The following is a 24,463-nucleotide window of genomic DNA, read 5'->3' as shown; positions in this document are numbered from 1 at the left end:
CCTAGTCTGAAAACTGCAATTTATTTTTTTATTTTTTTATTTTTTTTGGTTTTTGAAGACAGGGTTTCTCTGAGTAGTTTTGGTGCCTGTCCTGGATCTCGCTCTGTAGACCAGGCTGGCCTCGAACTCACAGAGATCCACCTGGCTCTGCCTCCCAAGTGCTGGGATTAAAGGCATGTGCCAACGCCACCCGGTGAAAACTACAACTTTTAAACCCTCTTGCTTCTTAACATGATTAAAGGGAGCTTTGACCCTGGTGTCTACTCACCAATTGCTTCCCCTGAATGTGGGGCCATACTAGACCATCTCAGCACCAGTGCTCAATCAAAACTTAACTCTAGGATGATTGAGCAGTGATGCTTTCAGAGAAAATCTTCACCAAGAGAAGGAAAGGTGAGAGTTGTTAGAATCATAATGGAGCCAGTTCTGTCAAGCCCTAATGAAAGAAAACGAGTGAAGGAAATGAAGGAGGGAGGGAGAAAGTGAAGAAGCTGAGAGAGCTCACACACATCTGCTAACTACAACTGTCACTGCAGACCCACAGAGGGAGGGACACTGAAACCTCTCTCTCATACAGACACGTTCATACTAAATGAATGAATGAGAGGAATGAAATCATTCGTGTGTGTGTGTGTGTGTGTGTGTGTGTGTGTGTGTGTGTGCGCGCACGACATGTGTATGGAGGCAGGACTAATATATCAGGACCATCAGAGGTAACTTCTAAGCTTCTTAATATTTGAAAAACACTTAGTCACATATTAACAAGATAAATGAGGAAGGCTATGTGATTATCTTAACAAAAGAAAAATACTTGAAAGAAACAACACCTATTTACAATTCAGCATACATGAACTTCTTGGCAAACTACAAAAAGAAAAAACATCTTCAAAAATCCTACAGATCTCATTATTCTTTGTTTTTTCTTTAGTATAAAGGTGGAGGACTAGCTATGTCCCATGTGAAAAGCTGATTCTGAAGTGAATATGGAAATGTGAAGAAACTGGAATATAACTTTGACAGACAAAGTTGAACACTTTGCATTACAGATTGCAAGACTCGGGATAAAATGATACAAGTTAGTACTAGCCTGGGCCCGAGATCTTGTCTCTCCGAAAAACAAAAATAAAGTGTAGCACATAAGAATGACTATCAGAGACTAGGAAGAATATGGGGATGGGGAGACGGAGAGAAGAGGTCTATTGGGTATAGATGGTGTTCATGTGGAAGACAAGACAAACTCATGTTTTCTAGTATAGTAGGATAACTGATTGACAATTAACTAAATATTTCAAAACAGCTAGTAGAGGGCTGGGGATGGTTAAATTCTTCATGGAATTTGGATAACAAGAACCCACAAAATTGACCGATGAGTATAGAGTCATGCCTGTAATTCCAGCCTTGGGAAGTGGGGGCAAGGGATCCCCACAGCAAGCAGTCTAGCAAGACCGGCCATATCCGGGAGCTCCAGGTTTAGCTGAGATCCGCTTTACTCAAGAGAGTGCAAGAGTATCAATTCTCAACAGCCACTTGAGGCCTCTACGTGCACATGCATCCTCTTGTACATACCTACCCACACACAGATATGAACACACACACACACACACCACAAAAAAGGGGGGGGGAGACAAAAGCTAGTAAGGGGGAAGATAATTTCCTAATATAAAGGAATGATGAATGTCTGGAGCAACAGGTATGCAATTATCCTGAGCCTGTCATGATGTGTCACATTTATATATTGAAATGGCATACTTGCTCCATAAATATGTACAGGTACTAGTGTCAATGTAGAACAATTTTTCAAATTTGAACACTTGATTTCTTACCATAAAGTGTCAAATGAAATGTATACCTCAAAGTAATCTAAAAATTTCTCTAGGTTTTTTTAGATTTTTATAGGTTTACAATCACTGTTTGGTTGTATGTTTGCAGTTATGACAGAAGCTTATTACATAATAAATACAAATATAATGACACTCTTTAGACTTAATTTTAATCATGTAATAAGTTTCCCTAGCAAATGTTATCAATTAATGCTTTAAGGAATTAATGGAGTTTCCAGTGAGCCAATCGGACATGTAAACAGGAAAAATTAATCATCAAGACCATGAAACAGGGGCTTTATTAAAAGCTCATGAAAGTAGATTCCATTCTACAAGTCAGGGCTTAAGTGGAGAGAGTGTGTCTTCAGTGTCCTACCCCCAGTGAGCTGGGCAAGTCTATTTTATGACGGCTTACACACAGCGGCTTGTCCAGCACTGCTCAGTTAACTGCTGCTCCGATGCCCACAATGTAAGATGATGGCCATGTTCTCTCCCTGTCAAGATGACGTGCCTAATGGAGTTTAAGCAGTCACACATGTTGTATTTCTACATGTTTGTGTTTTATAGTTGTCCAAATTTGAAAGTTTTCCAATACTTGCTTCTAAGCCAAAAAATGTGCCTCAAACCTCAAAAGCTAAAACAAGTTACCAAAGGACACTGAAATATATTTTATTATATTAAAAATAACCACCGGCAAAGGCTTCAGTGAACCCTCAAAAAACCCTGAAAGGAAGTTTGTCAGCTAGCTTCCTCCAGCTGGCTGTGCATGGAAATGTGGCTGCCAGCATTAGCTTGACCAGAAGAGAAGTCAGCTTCTGATAAATACTGATAATGACACTGCGATGCCATCGTGGCTGTCCCCTAATTGTCTCGTGTGCAGTCAGTCAGGTTTGTCTTCCAAGAGCTTTGTGTGAAAAAGAGGACAAAAAAGGTCACGATACACCTCTAGCACTAGTCATATCTGGATTTCATAAACCACAGAGACGATGAGCAGTGTAATAACAATAGGGAGCTGTGGTGGGCCGAAAGAAAACGGCATTATTTGAAAGGATTAGGACAAGTGACATGGTCGACTAGGTGTAGCTTTGTTGGAGGAAATGTGTCAGAGGGTGGGCTTGGAGGTTTCAGCTCAAGCCAGGCCCAGTGGCTCTCTGTCTCTTCCTGCTGCCTGTGGATCCAGATGTAGAATTCTCGGCTCCTTCTCCAGCACCATGTCTGCCTGTGTACCTCCATGCTTCCTGCCATGACGATAATGGGACTAAACCTCTGAACTTGTAAGCCAGGCCCAATTAAATGTTTTCCTTTATAAGAGTTGCCCTGGCTAGAGTCCAGCCTGGTCTACAGATCTAGTTGCAGGACATCCAGAACTATACAAAGAAACTGTGTCAAAAAACAAAACAAAACAAAATAACCAACCAAACAACAACAACAAAAAGGTTGCTCTGGTCATGGATGGTATCTCTTCACAGCAAGGCAGGAGCTATAATCTTAGAACTCAGCAAAGAAGAGGAACCTTTGAGCTCTGAGTCCAAGTCTAGCAAAGTACAGCAATACTGCATCCTCTTTATTTTTTTTTTAAAAGATGTGATCTTGCAAAATGCATTTAATTCTTAAAAAGTCACTAATATATCAAATGTTCATTGATTTTGCATAAGTCAAAATCAATGGTCAGGCACTGAGAATATGGCAATAATCACGATCCACAGACCCTGTCTTCACAAAAGTGAATCTATATAAAAGCAATTTGGAGTTGACCTTGGCTAGGTGGAACAACTGTAGAAGATCATTTTTTCTTGAGGAACTTCACTTTGGCTTCATTCTGTAGGAATAAGCTGAAATCTACTAGGCATCTTACCTTTTCTAACAATTTTTTTCAAGTTAAGAGGGGGCTGGGCGGTGGTGGCGCACAACTTTAATCCCAGCACTCAGGAGGCAGAGCCAGGCAGATCTCTGTGAGTTCGAGGCCAGCCTGGGCTAATGAGTTCCAGGAAAGGCGCAAAGCTACACAGAGAAATCCTGTCTCAAAAAACAAAAAAAAAAAAACAAAAAACAAAAAAAAAGAAGGGGGATGCAACTCCTTCTTCTGGCCTCTCTGGCAACAAACATGCAAGTGGTGCACAGATACACACGTAGGAAAAGCACAGATACACATGCAGGAAAAACACTCATGCACATAAAATAATAAAATAATGATTTTTAAAAGTAAAAAGTTGGGCACCGTAACAAGGATCTGTAATCTCAGCCCCAGGAGAGCGGAAACAGGCCAAGTCCTGGGGACCTGCTGGCCAGCTAGTGTAGGTTCAGTGACCCCCATCTTCAAATAGAAAGGTGACTTCTGGCCTCCACATGAGGCCAAAGGGGCACAGACATACAGGGAGACACACAGACACACAGGGCAGGGAGAACAGAAGTTAAGAATGAAGAATATCTCAACCCGGAGGGGGTCCAGAATGGGTAAAACTAAGGGGCTCTTTGCCCCTAACTTCTAATTAACTACCAATTAACTAGTTAGAGGTGTGATGTACTGGCTGATTTTTTTTCCCTAGTCCTGTTTGTAATCTCTCGTCTTTATCTCTCAACTCTGAGAAGTCAAAAGTCCACCTCCATCTCACAGACCGTAAGAAACCACTACCTCTGTCCCCCTCCCAGACCAGCTCTCCAGCTCCCCAGTCCCTTCTGCAGTTCAGGCCCCAGCAATTTGAATCTCCCGAGTGGCACAGCACTACCAAAGTGACTTTCTGCACCACAAATCTGATTAGACCCTCTCTGTGGGGTTTAAGCCCTAGTCTGTGTAATTCTCCTCCCTTGTAGAAGAAGACCACATTTGTCACAGATGGCCCTGTTTCCATCTATTCCGAGGCATCATTTCCTGTCATCTCCCAATGTGCACCTTATGTTAAAGCTACAACTAAACGTCGCCTTATATCCCCACATACATAATCAACATCACACCCTCATTTCCCTATCCAGTAAATTCCTTCACACCTTTTAAAACTTGGCTTAAGGACTGGCAAGATGGTTCAGTAGGTAAAGTGCTTGCCACATAAACTTGACTACTTAGTTTGATTCCCAGAAGCTACATAAAGGTAGGAAAAGCAACTCCAGTTATCCTTTGACCTCTGTAAGTATTCATTCTCACATCCCCCACCTCCTTCTGTTATACACATACATACACACACAATAATAATAATGATGATGATGATGATGATGATGATAATAAAACAAAAAAAAAACTTGGCAGAAGAGTGGGACTCGGTTTAGTATCTCTATATCCTTAAAACATATGTAGCAAGCACTTTATCAATTGGAGTATCTCTCCAGCCCCAATAATGTAAAAGAGGCATATGCAATATGCTACCTAGAAACAAAAGAATTCAAATTAGGTACACAAGGAGTGGGAGACAGACTACCTACAAGGAGAAGGACTCTGATTGCAAACAGCCATGGGGGCTGGAGAGATGACTCAGGGCTAAGAGCACCGACTGCTGTGAAGAGGGCCTGAGTTTGGTTCCCAGCACTCACGTGGCCACTTACAACCATCTGGAATTCTCGTGTCAGGGAATCTAATACCTTCTTCTTCCATGGGCTACTGTAACCACATGGTGCATGCAAATGCACACAAACACATACCTATACATAGAAAAATAAAAACAGAAAGAAATAAAAAGGTTTTGGGCTGGGGAGATGGCTCAGAGGTTAAGAGCACTGGCTGTTTTTCCAGAGGTCCTGAGCTCAATTCCCAGCAACCACATGGTGGCTCACAACCATCTGTAATGAGATCTGGTGCCCTCTTCGGGCAGGCAGGGGTACATGGAGACAGAACACTGTATACATAATAGATAGATAGATAGATAGATAGATAGATAGATAGATAGATAGATAGATAGATAGATAGATCTTTAAAAAAAAAGTGTAAAAATAAAATGTCTGTGTTGGGAGATATCTGATTATGCTGTATGTCACTGTGATTTGTTTAATAAAAAGCTGAACGACCAATAGCTAGGCAGGATTTCCAGGCACTGAGGACGCTGGGAAGAAGAAGAGACGGGAGGAGACTTGGAGGAAGCAGGAAGGGAGAGCGGACAGTATGTAGATGAGGTAAACAAGCCTGGGGTAGCACACATTAATAGAAATGGGTTAATTTAAGTGATAAGAGCTAGTTAAAGACAAGACTAAGCTATCGGCCAAGCTTTCATAATTAATAATAAGTCTTTGTGTCGTGATTTGGGAGCTGGCTGGCAGGAAAGAGAAAGACTAGCTACCTATCTGCTCACACATTTGAAAAGCATTTTTATAAAACCCTGACAAGAAAGTACGGTCTCCTCACTTTACCTACTATTGTAATGCTCATTTACATAATCCTTCTCTAAAGTGGAATTTTTAACACAGAGAAGTTCCCCCCAAACTCTATGAGTAAGTTGGTGGCATCGTGGAAATCTTAAGAATAGCTGCCAAGTGGGAGAAGAGGAGAGGCAGAGCAGGAAAGAAGAGCAGGACAAAACAGTAGAAAGAGCAAAGGACACAGTGTTCCAGGAGCGCTCCCCATCTAGTCCTCCCCACTTCCTATTATTATCTCAGCAAAGATTAAAATACAACTTAGTTATTAAGAATTTATCATTAAGGCAGCGGTGGTCAGAATCCTGCCTTCACCACAGTCCTGTCCTCGCCTGTGATCTGTCATTACCTGCTCAAAGCCTGTATCTTCATCAGAGGGACACAGTCCAGAGAGCTCAGGTGTGTGAAGTATAAGCACACTGCATGGTACACAGTAAACACACACACACACACACACACACACACACACACACACACAGAGCTACCAGGCGGTCTGAGCACAGAGAGCACGTGTAGGAAAGCCAGGCAGACCTAAGAACAGGACTGTAATACTCTAACTGGACTTAAAGTCACTCACAGAGTACTCTAGGAAGCGTTACAGAGGAGAAAGAAGAGACAGAGGAGAAAGTACACACACAGTAACAAAACAAGAGAACCAGGCAGAATATGGAGAATACTATGACCATTTATTCCATGATCTTGTCACTCAGAAAAAAGTTAAAGATCTTAGTTTCAGCTTCTGCCTCTTCTATCTGACCTTGAGCCACATTTATACTTTTACGTAGTCACATTTTCATTTGTAATACACAACACACCTCACAGTATGACAAACTTGGGTCAGACAATTCTGTCAGTTCAGTCACCACGTCACCCCATCCTCTTTCCATCCTGTTAGTCAACCCGTCCTACGCTGCTTTTCCTCAGACCAACACAGGCCATCCTATCCACCTCGTGGTGAGTACCCACTGCTCAAGCTGACAGTTCTGAGCACACATGTCCCGCCTTCCGACTGAGGGGCTTGCCCAGTGTTTTCCTCGCTAAATTCTTAAGCTCTTAATTCAGGTGAAGATGTCCTCTCGGTGGTCAGTGAATGCAGAGCACAAAACATGATAAAAATAACACTTCTTTACATATAGAAATACCTTTTTTGAGGGTAAAAAGATATTTCCACTGAGTTTTAGCTACAACTTCAACTACAACTTCAACTATACAACGGGTGGTATAATAAAGCAGCGTAGTACAGTGGCACAGAGGGACCACAACTATTGAGCTTTAATTATATATACTATAGAATATATATACATATATTTGTATATATGTGTGCATATATATTCCATAGCCAGGCAGTGACATACAACTGTAATTCCAGAATTCAAAAGGTTGAGGCAGGAGAATTGCTACGAGTTTAAGATCAGGCCAGTTTAAGATCCGTTTGGGCTATGTAGTAAGACTCTGCCCACCCTCTCACCAAAAACTCTAAATATTAACAAGTAAATAAATAAAGCTTCCATTATAACAATATTGGCAATTCAGAAGACAACATTTGATTCCTTACTTATCCAGTGACATATCATCCCACCTGAATTACAATTAAGTAAACAGAATAAGCTATTTATTTTTTAATTCATTAGAATAAAGGATTTCAATATAAAATCTGGGGGCTGGAAATGTAGCTCAGTTGGGAGAATGTTTGCCTAACATGCAGGAAGATTCGATGCCCACCACTGGTAACCCAGGTGTGGTGGTACCCATCTACATCTGTGATTCCAGCACTTGGGAACTATATGCAGGAGGAGCAAAAATTCAAGGGAACTACACAGGGAGTTGGAGGCCAGCCCAGGATGAGACCCAGGCTTCAGAACATAATAAAATGAAAAAAATTAAATACTTTGATTTACATAATAATGAAACAAACCTTATCATGCAAACTATATCTAAAAACAATCTCATTTCATATAATGTAATACATATGTACTTTTTTTAGAGTTTAATGGATGTCAATTTTTTTCCTACATGCACAAATGTGGCTGTAAAATTAATTCACAACCAAGAGTTTGATCTCTCAGTCTCTAGTCTAGATGACAGCTGGGTAAATATGATTCCCAAAACTAGTCAGGTGTGATAGAGCATATCTTTAATCCCAGCACTCAGAAGCAGAGGCAGGTGGATCTCTGTGAGTTCAAGGGCAGCCTGATCTACACAGCGAATTCTAGGACAGCCAGGGCATGCTTTAGAAGGCCAAGCTCTACCCAGGTTCTAACTGGCTTCCCTACAGAGCAGTGATCCCTTAGGCAAATCCTTTCACATTGTTGAGCCTTTGTGGTATCATCTGCATAACATACAACTCCGGATTAGATAAACCTTTCGCGTATATTCTTGGTCACAGAAATCACTCATAAAAACCACATTGAAAGCCGGGCGTGGTGGCGCACGCCTTAACCCAGCACCGGAGCAGAGCCAGCGAATCCTGTGAGTTCGAGGCAGCCTGGCTACCAAGTGAGCTCCAGAAAGGCGCAAAGCTACACAGAGAAACCCTGTCTCGAAAAAAAAAAAAAAAAAAAAAAAAAAAAAAACCATTGAAGAACTAGAAGCCCCTGGACTGGGTGTGGTGCTGTGACTGCACTTGGAAGGCGGGAGCAGGAAGAATCCTACAAGCTCAAAGCTGCAGGGCACACAGTCACACTCTAGGCCAAAAGGGAACAAGCATGAACACACAGGCCCCTCTCCCTAAAGGTGCCGATGCTCTGACTAGAGGTCCACACAGTCTACATTCAGAGCTCCCACACAGCTTTGGGGATGTTTTAACTTTACTGCTGTCTGATTTCTAAACTGGCAATGAGTTTCATGCATTTGAAATTTTATGACACTGAGCAGCACTCCAGCCCAACTGACATTAATACAATTCTCATGAAATTGTATTTCACTAAAGAACAATCAAAACTCTTTCTGTATTCTCAATCTACCTTACTTAGCATCTGGGTCCATTTTCGTGTCATCTTAGATACCAGTATTTATTTGGAAATTTTGATAAGATTTTGCCTAGAATATACTTCTAGTTGAGAAATGTTCATCTGTGATTTTCACATATGAAACTATTCCTCAGGTTAACTACCAGTCAAAAATTCAGTATTAATAACTATTCTCTTCAATCCTCAGAAATGTTTGCTTTTAAACAGGGAACTATAGTCACTCCTTGATGTCCTGGCAGTTGTCCAGGACCCCCTGGGGACACTAAAATCTGGGGATCTCAAGTCTCATCTATGGAGTGCTGATGTACGATGTCCTCCCTCCACACCACTTGTACTACCCTGTTGTGGGACATTAGATGTTTAAGATTGTTACGTTTGTTTGTGCTGTGGAACGTTTGTTTAATGATGCAAAGATGTGTTGCGTTCTTTTCTGCTGCATTTGTTGAACTCTGTGAAGCTGTGTTGCTGTGCCTGTGTAAAACACCTGATGGTCTAGTAAAGAACTGAACGGCCAACGGCAAGGCAGGAGAAAGGATAGGCGGGGCTGGCAGACAGAGAGAATAAATGGAAGGAGAGATCAGGGAGTGAGAGAAGAAGGAGCAAGAGAACAAGGAGAGGAGAATGCTAGGGGCCACCCAGCCACCCAGCCACACAGCCAGCCACGGAGTAAGAGTGAAAGTAAAATATACAGAAGAAAGAGAAAGGTAAAAGTAAAAAGAGGCAAAAGGTAGATGGGATAATTTAAAGTTAAGAAAAGCTGGCAAGAAACAAGCTAAGTTAGGGCTGGGCGTTTATGATTAAGAATAAGCCTCTGTGTGTGATTTATTTGGGAGTTGGGTGGTAGCCCCCCCCCAAAGAGCAAAAACAACCAACACTACTACCCAACATAGCGTTAACACTATGTCATAGCTGTTAAAACATATTGTTGAGAGAATAACAAGGGAAAAGCTGTTCACTACGGACAGTTTTTGTTTTGTTTCCTTAAGTAGCTTCAATTCCAGCTTGGTTGAATCTACTGATGCAGAATCAAGGCTGGTTGTGAAACCACTTCAGACTACGATCACTTCTACTTGAACTTAAATTTCCTCTCTGTAAGTTTTAAAATAGTATATGTAATTATATACAAATGCTACTGATACAGAAATATATCAAATAACAAGGAAAGTTCCGTTTATCCCTCACACCCCATTTTAACCCCATTCCCCAGAAGAAACTAAAAACATTTTGTCAAAAAAAAAAACTCTCACAAAATATACAATTGCAGGGGAAACTGGATATAGTCTAGTGTGAAGTTCTAACAACCAACAATTAGAAGGCGGAGGCAAAAGGGGGAAACATATCATTTAAATTAGTTCTCTAAATATTAAATATTCCACTGTCTTAGACTTTGATACAAAAAGACTTAAGGGGCTGAAGAGCTGGCTCATCTGCTAAGAACACTTGCTACTCTTGCAGAGGACCAGGGTTCCCAGAACCTGCATGGAGGCTAAAGGCACCTGTTATTCCAGTTCCAGGAGACCCAGTGCCCTCTTCTGGTCTCTATAGGCACCAGGCATGAATATGGTGCACACACATGCACGTGGACAAAATACTCACATATATAAAATAAAGTACATTTTAAAAAAAGAATCAGGAAGAATATTATGTCTTAAAAAGTCAAGATGATATTTCTGCTACTATTATATTCACTCTGACTCCAAAACTGTGAGGCATGCACACAGAAATAAAATATACTAAAACCACTAAGCTTATTCAGAACTGCAAAGCAGTATCAATACATTCACTATATAACATTATTTTAGATGATACCTCTTAAAAAGCAAGACAAAGAAGCAACTGGTAATTCAAATTAACTCTTATTTTACATTCAAAAAGTTTCTTTAAAAATGTTACTAGTAAAATGTTCTCACATGGGCTTTTAAAAGAGTAATAGCTCAACATACTTAATCATCAGAGAAATGCAAATCAAAACGACTCTGAGATACCACCTTACACCTGTCAGAATGGCTACGATCAAAAACATCAATGACAGTCAATGTTGGAGAGGATGTGGAGCAAAGGGAACACTCCTCCACTGTTGGTGGGAATGTAAACTTGTACAACCACTGTGGAAATCAGTATGGCGGTTTCTCAGAAAATTAGGAATCGAACTACCTCAAGACCCAGCCATCCCACTCTTGGGCATATACCCAAGGAATGCTGATTCATACCATAAAGATACATGCTCAGCTATGTTCATAGCAGCACTATTTGTAATAGCCAGAACCTGGAAACAACCTAGATGCCCGTCAACGGAAGAATGGATTAAGAAAATGTGGTACATATATACAATGGAGTACTACTCAGTAGAGAAAAACAATGACATCATGAAATTTGCAGGCAAATATTGGAACTAGAAAAAAATCATCCTGAGTGAGGTAACCCAAACCCAGAAGAACAGACATGGTATGTACTCTCTCATAAGTGGATTCTAGATATAAAGCAAAGAACAATCAGACTGCAACCCACAGAGCCAGGGAGACTATATAGCAGGGGGGACCCTAGGATGACTGTGGCTTAGAATAAGTTTTGGTTTTACTCAATTACTGGGCAAGCCTCAATGAAACATTTCAATATTAGGATAAGAATTTGTACTGTATCAATCTGATAATAGGGAAAAATAAATAAATAAAAACAAAAACAAACAAAAAAGAGTAATATAATATTACAAGTGCAAAAATAAAAAAGTTGCAACTAAAAACTTTGAATTCTGACAAAAATTCAAAGTACAATTCAATTAAAATACAGGTCAGTAAATGTGACACTACAAAGGGTTAGGTTGATGTAGTCTAGTCTGAAGTTTTAACAGCCAACAATTAGAAGTCAGAGCTAGAAAAAGGGCACAATGTGTTATTTAAATTAGTCTTCAAATATTAAACATTCAAATGTGTCAGCAAGCTCTTTAGGGTGAAAGAAACCTGAGTAATGTAACTAGCTGTCTACCACACTCTTTATTTCTAACTCAGTCCTCCAAGTACCTTCACACTGTATCTGCACACAGACTAACTGCACTAGGAAACTTAGGAAGACTGAAGACGGATAACCTATGTCAAGGACATCTGGGTTACCTACACATACCTACCTGTGTCTCAAAGAGCAGCTACTAAGCAAATGCTGCTTCAGAGTCAACAGTGTGCTGCAGCCTAACTATCTACCGGGCCTTGAAACCTCCAATTATTTAGAAGTGGATGTAGCTGCCATCTGAATCCAACTAAGTAAATCCTGAAGAGCTGAATGCGGCATGTTCAGAAACAATGCAATTGTCCCTAGCGCTAGTGAATGGTTTACATATGATATGCACACATGTACACAAGTCAGAGAGGGTGACCATATGTGAATCGGGAGCCATCAATGAAAATTGAAAAATCTCATATGTGGATAAAGATCAATATTCTAGGTTATCCTTAATAATTTATTATAAATTTTTAACTAAATACTCTTGAGAGATTATTCTCAATTCCTTACAAGTATTAAAGTGAGTTTTTTAAAGAAAGATAGCAGGAAGCAAAGTATACCATCACTTCCACTTTAGTATTAGACTTGGGGATTTGGTCACTCTTCTTGAGGTTTATAATACACCCTTCTACATAATAGTCCTTTATCCCAAGACTACAATTCTCATGAAAAATAATTTAAGCATGCCAAATCACTCTTTAATTTTTAGCATGCTCTGTGTATGTTGGGTGTGGGTGTGCACATCGGTGTGCATAGACAGAGGCCAAAGGATATGCTGGGTATTCTGCTCGATCATTCTCCACTGTCTTCTTTCCAAGTCCGCCACTGACTGTGGAGCAAGGCTGGTGACCAGCGAACACCAGTGATCTTTCTGTATCTATACCTCCGGTGCTGAGCTTAGGGTTACATGACTACACCTGGCTTGTTTGATGTTAGTGCTGGGGATTTGAACTCAGGTCCTCACAAGGGTATGATAAGTGCTCTTACTCACTGAGCCATCTCAAAAGACTTGCTTTTTAGTAATAATCTTCATGATACCTATATTTTCAAAAAGCATACAGTGAGCTTGAAAAGATTTGGATTTATGTCTATAGACTATGAGTTCCTACATATTAAATCCACTTAGAATCCTTCTACATGTATTTTCTATGAGTTAATGGTTAACTAAAATATCTAATGCATAAGAATTTACCACGACTGAAGCATATAAATGCTTATATTTATGATTTCCCCCCACATTTTTAAATATTATTTTTGTGTGTGCATAGGTATATAAAGATGGAAGCCAAAGAAGGGTGTCAACTGTCCATCTCTATCAGCCTCCACCTTTGAGGCAGGGTCTCTCCCATTGTTTTGGCCAGGCTAGCAGCCCAGCCAGCCCCATCAATCGTCCCGTCTCTGCCCCCTAAGTGATTGAGTCACAGCCTGCAGAGAACTATGCCTGGCCTTCAACATGGCTGCTGGGATCCAAACTCTGGTTCTCATGCTTGAACAAAGCACTTGAATATTCTTATGTGTTGAGTTATTTTCTTTATCTCCTTACATATTATCTTTATGTGGTGCTGGGAGTCAAACCCAGGCAAGGTCTTTCATGTGCCAATCTTATCACTGAGCTACAGCCCCGCCCCCCCTTACAGGAAAATACACAAATCCCAATTTTTGTCTTATAAAAAGTCAAGGATCCATTTTCCATCTCTTATAGCTACTGTCTAAAACAAGAACATTTTAGTTAAAGAAAAATTACTTTAAAATAGTTGGAATTTACATAATTGTTTCTTCCAGACATTAAAAGGCTCCAAATATTCCAAAATAGTTTGTCAAAATCTTCCTTCACTTAGAAACAAATTTCACAAGAACAAGATGGCTTTTAAAGCCATCTGGTGTAGAGGTCATTAAATTTCCAAACGCTTCCCTTCTAGTTTATACAAACAGTGCACTTCGAACTTGAAAGGATCCTACCTATACAAAGACTTACCATCTGTATGGGTTTCTTGTGGAGATCTCGTTCAGTCACCAATTTTTCCTGGTCAGTGACATAAAGGCCTTTCTGTGCTAATGCCTGGATGACAGCATCATGGCCCAGGAGGGGCTTCGCTGCGTCGCTCTTGAGGATGAGACTCCCAGCTCGACAGTACAGCTCGGCTGACAGAAGCAGATTAACAACAGGTGGCTTGATGTGCTCCTGGTCATACTGATCTGTGTAAAACGGTTCTTGAAGTTCCTCTGGCACGTTTTCTATAAAGATTCAGGGGGAAAATATTTTTATAAGACTTCTATTAAAAAAAACACACGTATCATTTAATAATTACCATTCACATCACAGAACTTGAGATTATTTCTAAAAATATTAATACCCTTGAACCGGCAAGATGATTTTCTTTTTTCTTTTTTTTTGGGGGGGTGGGGTGGGATGGGAGGGAACCTGGGCATAACAGGGAAGATACAAATTCCCTTTATAGAAGACATGGTTCTGAGACACACACCAGAAGCCAACCAGGAGACAAGCCTTCAGAGTGCGGTGACGATAAAGGCATGCCCACATGCAGTGTCTCAAGTAGGTTCCTAACCCTGTCAGTGACTAGCTACACATGCAGTCAGTCAGGAAATGCACCCACTGTTGAAGACCTCTGTCTGTGCCACCTAACAGGAGAAATCCAATGCCCCAAGTTTTACAGCTACCAAGTGGGAGAACTGAGACGGCCTAACTTACTTGGTCCTTCTTCCTTAAGCCTCCCCCTTTGCCCCTCCCCAGGCTTTGTCTCCTTCGCTTAGGCTGCTAAAGTTACTGAGGGGAAGTTCCAACTATTTAGATAAGACCTTCTATTTAAAATCTTTCATTCAATACTGATGACTATAGAAATCATATAGATGAATTATTATTTTACATGGGTAAGAAAATAAAATTTGAGACAGGCAGTGGTGATGTACGACTTTAGTCCTACCATATGAGAAGCAGAGGCAGGCAGATCTCTGTTCAGTTCAAGGCCAGCGTGGTCTATAAAGCTAGTTCCAGGGCAGCCAGGGCTACACAGAGAAACCTGTCTCGAAACTACCACCGCCCTTTGGAAAAAAACAAATAACAACAAAAAAAAAAACCCAACAACAACTGTAGGGCTGGAGAGATGGCTCAGTGGTTAAGAGTACTGACTGCTCTTCTAGAGGACCTGGGTTCAATTCCCAGCACCCAAGTGGCAGTTCACAACTGTCTGTCATTCTGCAGGAAACAGAGGAAAGTGACAGACAAACTTTGTCAATATAAGGCAAGACAGTCCTTCAAGTTTCCTGCTTCACTGAAAAGTTTGCCAGATACTCTAGGTCTGTAGGATGAATACGGATACCCCAACATTGCAGGCGAACTTTGGGTGACTGTGCAGGCAGCAAGATGTCTCTGTTGATAGGTAATATTACATCCTTCTGGGTCTTTGATGGAGTTAAAGACTAAATAATTAGAGTTTTAGTTTTCCTTAGTTATGATAGAAAGTAAATTGGGTATAAAACTTTGGAATCACTAAGATAAGATAGATAATGGAGTATTTTCTCTGAATTTGCTAAACACAAATGGACTGAATATTTTAAGTGTAATTCTTACTTGATAACTGTTTTTGTTGTATGTAGTTTTGCTTTGTTAAAGTTAAAACCTTTCATTTTTATTTAGACAAAAAGGGGGAAATATTGTAGAATATTATTTTAAGATGTGTTAAACAAACAAAACTGTCTGTAAACCCAGTTCCAGGGACCCATGGCAAAACACCAATGCACATAAGAAAGAGAAGGAAGGAAGGAAGGAAGGAAGGAAGGAAGGAAGGAAGGAAGGAAGGAAGGAAGGAAGGAAGGAGAGAGACAGAAGTAGGAAAGAGAGAAGGGGGAGGGAGAGAGAAAAAAAGAAAAAAGAAAGAAGGAAAGAGGGAAGAGAGAAGGAAGAAGAAGGAAGGAAGGAAGGAAGGAAGGAAGGAAGGAAGGAAGGAAGGAAGGAAGGAAGGAAGGAAGGAAGGAAGGAAGGAAGAAAGGCAGGCAAATTTGAAGCCAGTAAAAACAGGAGATTGCTAAAGACAATCAGAAGGTACCCAGGCATAGAGCAGAGGTCAAGATAAAAAGCGAAGATGATCAAACCTGAGTTATAAGTAGAGTAGTGGTTTGATTGGGAATGTCCTCCTCCATAACTAAGATATCTGAACACTTGGATCCAGTTGGTGGCACCCTTGGGGAGGTTTAGGAGGACCAGCCAGCCAAGCTGGAGGAAGTTGTCACTGGGATGGATGGGCTTTGAGAGAGAAAACGCCTCTCCTACTTCCAGATTGCTCTCTCTGCTTTGTCCTTGGGATTCAAGACTTGAGCTCTCAGCTCCCTGTTCCTGATGCCTCGCCTGACACTGGCTCTTGCCATGAGCAGTTCCTACCCATCTGGAAACATAATCCAAAATAAACCCTTCCACAGGTTGCTTTTGGTCATGTTTATCACTGCCACAGAAAAGTAACTAATACAGAGAGGGTGCTAGTATTATAGGAAAATGGAAAGCTGGGGCTGCACTAACTCTGGAAGAGAGGGTTACCCTGGTAAGCTCAGTTTTAGACATACTGAGTTTGAAACAACAGCAAGAATGTCCAAACAGAAATACCCAGTGAGCAGCAGGAAATACAGGACTCAGAAAGAGGTCAGAGCAAGTCTACAAATTCGGGATTTTGAAGATATCATCATCTAAAAATATCATCCATGTTTAATAATTGAAAACACTTTCCTTTCTTCCTAGCTGCCTAATCTACCCAAAAGTGAGCCAAATTTAAATTTAACATAGGGCTTGGCATTAACTTCAGACTTCAGTGCTGGTACTGTATTTTAGTATCATAGTACCTAACCAGAAGCTATTAACAGAAAACCCATTAAAGAAAACCTACACTAAGATAATTATTATAAAATGTCTAAGTAGGGTTTATTAAAATAATTATTAGCTGGGCAGTGGTGTCACATGCCTTTAATCCCAGCACTTGGGAGGCAGAAGCAGGCAGATCTCTGAGTTCGAGGCCAGCCTGGTCTACAGAATGAGTTCCAGGACAGCCAGGGCAACACAGAGAAACCCTGTCTCTAAAGACCAAAACAAAGGAAAAGATAATTAATATGAAATGTCTCAGCGGATATTTTATTTTCCGTAATAGCAGTAAAAATGATGAATATAGGTAATCTTGACATTTAAACACTAGCAGTGCAAAAAAAAAAAAAAAGTGAGTACTCATTACTAGGATTTTAAGTTTATCTACCTTCCTGTCTTAGTTAGGGGTTCCACTGCTGTGACTGAACACCATGACCAAAAGCAGCTTGAGGAGGAGAGGGTTTATTTCAGTCTATAGTTCCACATCATAGGCTATCATGGCCCATCACCAAGGGGGTCAGGACAGGGACCTAGATGTAGGAACCTAGATGCCACAACCATAGAGGAGTGCTGCTTACTAACCAGCCTATTCTTCATGGCTGGCTTGTATTAGTGTGCATTCTTTTTTTTTCTTTTTTTTTTTTTTAAGATTTATTGATTATGTATACAGTGTTCTGCCTGCACTATGCCTACATGTTGGAAGGCGGCACTGGATCCCATTACAGATGGTTGTGAGCCACCACGTGGGTGCTGGTAATTAAACTCATGTCCTCTGGATGAGCAGCCAGTGCTCTTAACCTCTGAGTCATCTCTCCAGTTTGCATTCTTTTTTTTTTTCCAGGCTGGCCTCAAACTCGTGATCCTCCTGCCTCCACCTCCTTCAGCAAATCCTACCAGTGTGCGCCACCACACGCGGCTCTAGCTTGCATTCTTATAGCACCTAGGGCACCACAGTGAGCTGGGCCTTCCTACCTCAATTATCAATCAAGAAAATGCATCACGGACTTGCCCACAGGCCAACCTGGTGGGGGCATTTCTCAGCTGAGGTTCCTGCTTCCCAAATTACTCTAGCTTGGTCAAGCTGACATAAAACAAACCAGCACACATACAAATTGATACATCCACATAACATTTACTTAAATAAACACTTCACATCCCTTTATACATAGTCACACAGCTTTACAGTATCTTGGTGAAAAAGACAATTAAGGAAATACACAGGTAAATAAGAGAAGTAAATACTTAGAACATTGTCTGTCAGGCATTGCTCTAAACATGAATCCTAACCACCTTTTTATATGTGTTTGATATAAAAAACTTACGAACAGTTATCTAGTCCCAAGACACACAACTATAAATACAGAAATCTAGCTCTAAGCAGGTAATACAGTAAAAAATAGCTTTGATATTCCAAAATCACAAGGTGGAAGGCCTAGGGGCTATTTCCATTTTATTAAAGCATACCGTAAACTTTAGATGAAAGGTCTACTTTGAAAACAACGATGGTACAAGAAGAGAAAGCAGTTAGGCAGGCAGGTGTGGCTCTGAACCCAGCACTTGGGAGGCAGAGGCAGGGGCATGTCTAAGTTCAAGGCCAGCCTGGCCTAACAAAGTAAGTTCCAGGACAGCCAAGACAATCAGGGGCTACACAGAGAAACCCTGTCTACAAACAAAAGATTACTTCAAATATGCTTAAAAAATATTTTTTTTGCCAGGCAATGGTGGCTTATTGTTGTTTGTTTCTGTTCTTTTGGGGGGCCTGCCACTCAGCTCCCAAATAAATCAGGAGGCTTATTCTTAATTATGAATGCCCAGACTTGGCTTGGCTTAGTTTCTAGTCAGCTTTTTACTTTAAATTATCATGACTACCTTTTGCCTCTGGGCTTTTCCCGTTCTCTTACTTCTGTGAATCTTACACTTACTCCATGGTGTGCTAGGAAGCTGGGTGTGGCTGGCCCCTGGAGTCCTCCTCCTTCTCTGGCTGCTAGATCTCTTCATTCCTCCATCTCCTCCTCCTCCTCCTCTTCTTCTTCCTCTTCCTCCTCCTCCTCCTCCCAGATTTCTCCTTCTACATACACACTCTGCCTGCCAGCCCCACCTATCTTTTCTCCTGCTTTGCTATTGGCTGTTCAGTTCTTTATTAGACCATCAGGTGTTTTAGACAGGCACAGTAACAACAGCTTCACAGAGTTAAACAAATGCAGCATAAACAAAAGTAACACACCGTAAAATAATATTCTACTACAGTGGCCCACACCTTTAATCCCAGAGCTCAGGAGGCAGAGGCAGGAGGATCTCTGATTTCAAGGCCAGCCTGGTCTACAGAGTGAGTTCCAGGACAGCTAGGGGTACACAAAGAAACTCTGTCTTGAACCCCCAAAAAAGTATTTTTCAACCCCTAAAGAATGAGAAAGCTGTCATAATACCAAGTTGTTTTCATAAATATCTTTTTACATCACAGGCTGCCTTCAGCTTTAATCAGAGAAGCTTCTCTTTACAATGAACAGCAATAAACAGAGCATGTGGCTGCTCAAGTGGTGATGGTTGAATTGGTTCAGCCCTGAAGTCATTCATACCCTCCTCTAAGGCAGTGGTTCTCAGCCTTCCTAATGCTGCGAAGCTTTAATACAGTTCCTCATCCCCCAACCATAACATCATTTTCATTGCTACTTCATAACTGTAATTTTGCTGCTGTTATGAACTGTAAATATCTATTTTCTGATGGTCTCAGGTGACCCTTTTGATCCCCCAAAGGGGTTGTGACCCACAGGTTGAGAAACACTGCTTAAGGGTTGAAAAACATTACAGAAGAAGGGGTGAGCCGGGTGGTGGTGCATTGCCTTTAATCCCAGCACCCGGGAGGCAGAGCCAGGAGGATCTCTGTGAGTTCGAGGCCAGCCTGGTCTACAGAGCGAGATCCAGGACAGGCTCCAAAAACCACACAGAGAAACCCTGTCTCGGGGAGGGTGGGGTGGGGAGGCTGGGGGGGTTGGGGGGTTTGGGGGGTTGGGGGTGGGGGTGAAGAGGTGTAAGAGCTGGTGTGAAAGCTATCTTCTGGGCACAGCACAGCCAACATAATCATGTCCTCACAGCGGCTGGAACAGCCTGCAATGAGCCTGTTATCAATACATCATGTATCTCATGGCCCTGCCCTCCTTACTAAACTCTTGGCTACTCGTAGATTCTGGGGGAAGAACAGATGTTGTCTAGTCCTGTATACCGCTGAGCTAGGCCACCAGGTGCCAAAAAAGAGCTCTAAACCCCTGGCCGCACAGACGGTCCTGATTAGACTCATCAAGCCACCAAACAAGAAGAATGGGCGGCAAAGGGACTCCCCGGAAGGAGGGTGGGGGTTCAAAGAGCATGGGAGGTGACATATCAGAGTGACTATATACTTGTAGAAGCTGTCAGGGGACAGACTTAACGGGGTATCTTAAAAAGAAAGAAAGACAAACTCTCCTGAGCACCCTGCAGTAGCCGTTCTTCTGTCCCAGTGTCCTAAGGCTGGGGTGACAAGTGTGAGCCCCCACACCCAACACAAGCACCTGAAACAAACCCTCAAGGACATTCAAACAGATTATAATGATTTATAGATTATTTTTCAAAATTATTTGGAACTGTATGTTTCTTGAAAAATGAGCTTAAACAGCATATTAGAAAAGAAACGGGCAAAAACAGGTAAAATGTTTCATTCTTTTCTCAACTCCAGAACAAAAAGCAAAAACTTCGTGATTACAGAATGGCTGAGTGAAATACCACCGTGGGATTGCAAAGGATCTGAGACAAGTTTTTCTTGTGTGCCAGGTCTTTAACAGGACGTGTCTCCATCGTGTTACTATCAACCTGACTAGATTTCAGCTTCGAAATTCACAAGCACTGGAGATGCTGGAGGTACTCAGAGAAGCCGTAGCGACAGTACGGCTCAGGTCAAAGTCTAGAAGGGGTTAGCTGCCAGTTTTACCCACAGTCCTGCAAGTGGAACGGGTTTCTTAAAACAACGACGGGCAGCAGGAAGAAGGGAATGCCTTATTTATCAGACCTAAAAAAGAAAAGTTTCTGAAATAATTACTAACACTGAACATACAAATTTTAAAAACCTCCAACTAAAGGTAAGCCAAACTCTGAGCTTTCAATTAACTGAAAAACATAAAGAGCAATCACTAGCAGGAAAAGAAACTCATAGTACCAGTAATCTAAGAAAGCTACAACTAAAGATGGTTTTGTCTATCAGAATGTTAAGGGGCTGGAAAGCGCTTCAGTGAGCAAATGGCTGGCTGCCACGTCTGACAGCCTGAGTCTGAACTGTGACCCCAGTACTTCTAAGACAGGTCAGTTCACAAGCCAGCTAGCCGCGTACAGTAGAAACAGCAGCGTGCTCTGCATCAACAAGGCGGATGTCAAGAACCGACTCCCAAAAGTTGGAGTTACTCCCTAACTTCGCATCTTTCTTTCTGCCCTCCTAACTCTGTCCTGTGTCACTGGTGCACAGAACTATGACCTGGAGCAGGCTCTCGACTGGTTACTAAAATAAAGCACAGCCCCTAAACACAGAGGTATCAATAAGAAGTCCTCCCTTCTCTGAGCTCCACTAGCAAGCAATGTGCTGGGTGCTGTGCATGTACTGCATGGCATTCTCGAGCTGAAGTTCCCACCTCACTCCTTCCATCACCCTGAGGCCAGTTCTATGTTCCAGATCATTATGGAAGCACCCACCTACTTAATTCACTTGAATGCTGCAAAGAAACCTATACTCACAGGAGTTGGGTTTCTCAGTGACCAAGGGATTACAATATAATGAGGACTAGAAGGCACTTTGGTGTTATATAAAATGGTAAATGTCAGTACACAGTGTATTTAAAACATATTATACACAGAGAAAAATAAAAAAAATACATGTAGCTTTATGTTCTGTGTGCTAGCTGTCTGCTAAATTAACATTCCACAAGCAATGAACCTAGAGGTTAAGCTGTACCTCAGTTTCTAGCACTCTTCCCATCAAAACCTGGTACGGATAAAGTACAGGATAGCATAGAACATCTCTCTTCCCACACACATGTGCATACATATGTGTGCATGTGAACCCCAGAGAGGAAGGAAATGCTGTAAGCAGCGATCCAACTATGTCAAGAGAACACAGGATGTAGATGGAAGGGAATCCTCCTGGCCAAACCTGGGCAATTTGATTATACCAATGCATAACAATAAAGGATTATAATTCATTAAATGAAAGAAGAACTAATGATTCTGTCCCAATAAGTAAATACATAAGAAAGAAAAAGCTCTTCCTTATAGTAGAGTACCAACTAATAAATGAGGAGAAATGATAGCAATAACCAAGTTATAACAGATCCAGGCAAAATCATTACTGGATGCTAAAATAGTAGGTACAAGTTTACAGAATCAAATCCCCATAAATTATTAACTAAAAAGTGGGGCTGGAGAAATGACTGTGGTTAAAAGAATATGCTGTTGCCGGGCGGTGGTGGTGCACGCCTTTAATCCTAGCTCCCGGGAGGTAGAGCCAGGTGGATCTCTGTGAGTTCGAGGCCAGCCTGGTCTACAGAGCGAGCTCCAGGACAGGCATCAAAACTACACAGAGAAACCCTGTCTCAGGGGGTGAAAAAGTGCTGTTTCTGCAGAAGACCTCAGTTGAATTCCCAGCACTCACACAGTAGCTCAAACCATCTGTAATTCCACTTCCCGGAGATCCAATACATTCTTCTGACCTCTTCTGGTACCAGGCACACACATGGTGTATGGACATACATGCAGGCAAAACATTCATGCATATAAAATGAAAATAAATCTTTTCTTTAAATGTAACGAACTCATTTCATAGTGGAGTAAACTTTGGCAGATGATCACAGTAAACATCCCTGACACTGAAACAAACACCAAGGGTCATGTGATCTGATTCAGAGAATAAGTATCTTCTGTGGTAGTTCTGCCAGATTTGTATTAACTTCAATCACTACAATATTAGACAAATCCAAGTTCAGAGACATTCCATAAATAACTGACCCATTTTTCTTCTAAGATAAAAGTGCATTTTAATGAAAGAAGAGTTATCACTTCTCTCCCCAACCCTAGCCCTTCGTGGCATCACTGTCCGAGAGGATGTCCAGTCACTCCGACCTTGGGAGGAACACAGTGGGTAAGGACACTTCTCTTTGAACATCGTTTGGGCTATTTGCCTTGTCTTTAGGTGCTGGCACACCTTGCCAAGGGCCCTGTGGAATGCAGAGATGGCACTGTGCAAAGAGGCAGCAGAGCACATCTGCTGGCCGAAACCTAGGTGGTGGCTCTGTGGTGGTGATCTTAAGAGAAAGAAAGGCCACAGATGGAAGAGGGAAAGCAGACATTACCAGAGACTGGGGACGCGGTCTCTAGTCCCCAAGTTTCTATCAACTGAACCGAGGGAAGAGCTCCGTGCCCTGGTTCTCCAGTCTAGGCACTCCTATTCTGGGGCAGAGCCAGAACCCATCCATGCCAGGATCTCATCACCATTCTAGTCACTCAGACCCAAGGTGGAGGGAGACATCTGCTAAGGAGGGCCCAGCATTCCGGAGCACTGAAGAGGACCCCACAGAAGGTGAGGCAGGCAACTGCCGGAGGAAACCGGCTGCTTTTACCAGGCACGCAGCGTAAAGGGAGTTTGACAAGGACTAACACAGAGGCAAGGGAAAGCTTGATGCACAGCTCAGCCTGCAGCTCAGTGCTTGGGCTTTCAAAACGCTGCTGTCACGACACACCACAAACTATTAGAGATTCAAAATGAATTTAAACACACTACATATGATGCATGATCCTGGATTTGATTTTGCAATGAGAAATAAAATAGAAACAATTAGCATTGAAACAAAAATGGACATGGGCTGTGGATTAGAAAATATATCAGTTAATTTTCTGATTTTTTTATGGGGATTATCTAAGAGAATTAACTTACATTTAAAAAATACAGTAAAACATCTCGGGTATTAGGGGGGTACAATGTCCCCAGTGCACAGTCAAATAAAAAAATCACATATATTTGTACTTACTTATATAAGTGCACACATATATATAATGTACATATGTATTTGTGTAGAAGAAGGGGAAGGGAGACTAGAATGATAAACTGGATGGTATGTTAAGTTGATAAATCTAGGTAAAGGGAAAAGTCTAAGACCTCAAAATGCTGACTACCAATATTTCCTGTCGAACCTGAACATCTTCCAGAGTTCCATACACCAGTGAACTACAATGGTCATCTAGTTGTACAAGACAGAAACCAGGGAGTGATCATTACTACTATTGCCCTCTCTTAGCCCTCAAAACATTGCGAACCCAGTCCAAATCTTCCCCTTACTATGTCAACTTGCGTCTCTTTGGTCCATGTAATCAGCATTTTCATCTCAATTACTCCATTTACTGCTAGTTTTATCTCCCCATATTCATTTTTGTTCTCACTCCAAAGCATACCCTACTTGGGGCTGAGACAA

At 41.6% G+C, this 24,463-nt stretch overlaps 1 protein-coding gene across 1 annotated transcript in view; it reads right to left on the bottom strand.

The window, feature by feature from the left end:
• Camsap2 (calmodulin regulated spectrin associated protein family member 2) overlaps positions 1 to 24,463 on the bottom strand; it is an 88,822-nt gene that overhangs the window by 54,466 nt on the left and 9,893 nt on the right. Inside the window, 1 exon segment of the mRNA XM_028857534.2 lies at positions 14,094 to 14,353. Coding sequence (XP_028713367.1) covers positions 14,094 to 14,353 — 260 coding nt within the window.

This window comes from Peromyscus leucopus, chromosome 15 (assembly GCF_004664715.2).
Source record: "Peromyscus leucopus breed LL Stock chromosome 15, UCI_PerLeu_2.1, whole genome shotgun sequence".
Lineage (NCBI taxonomy): Eukaryota > Metazoa > Chordata > Mammalia > Rodentia > Cricetidae > Peromyscus > Peromyscus leucopus.
The sequence above is the reverse complement of the archived record's forward strand: the minus strand, read 5'-3'. Positions and strand labels throughout refer to the sequence as shown.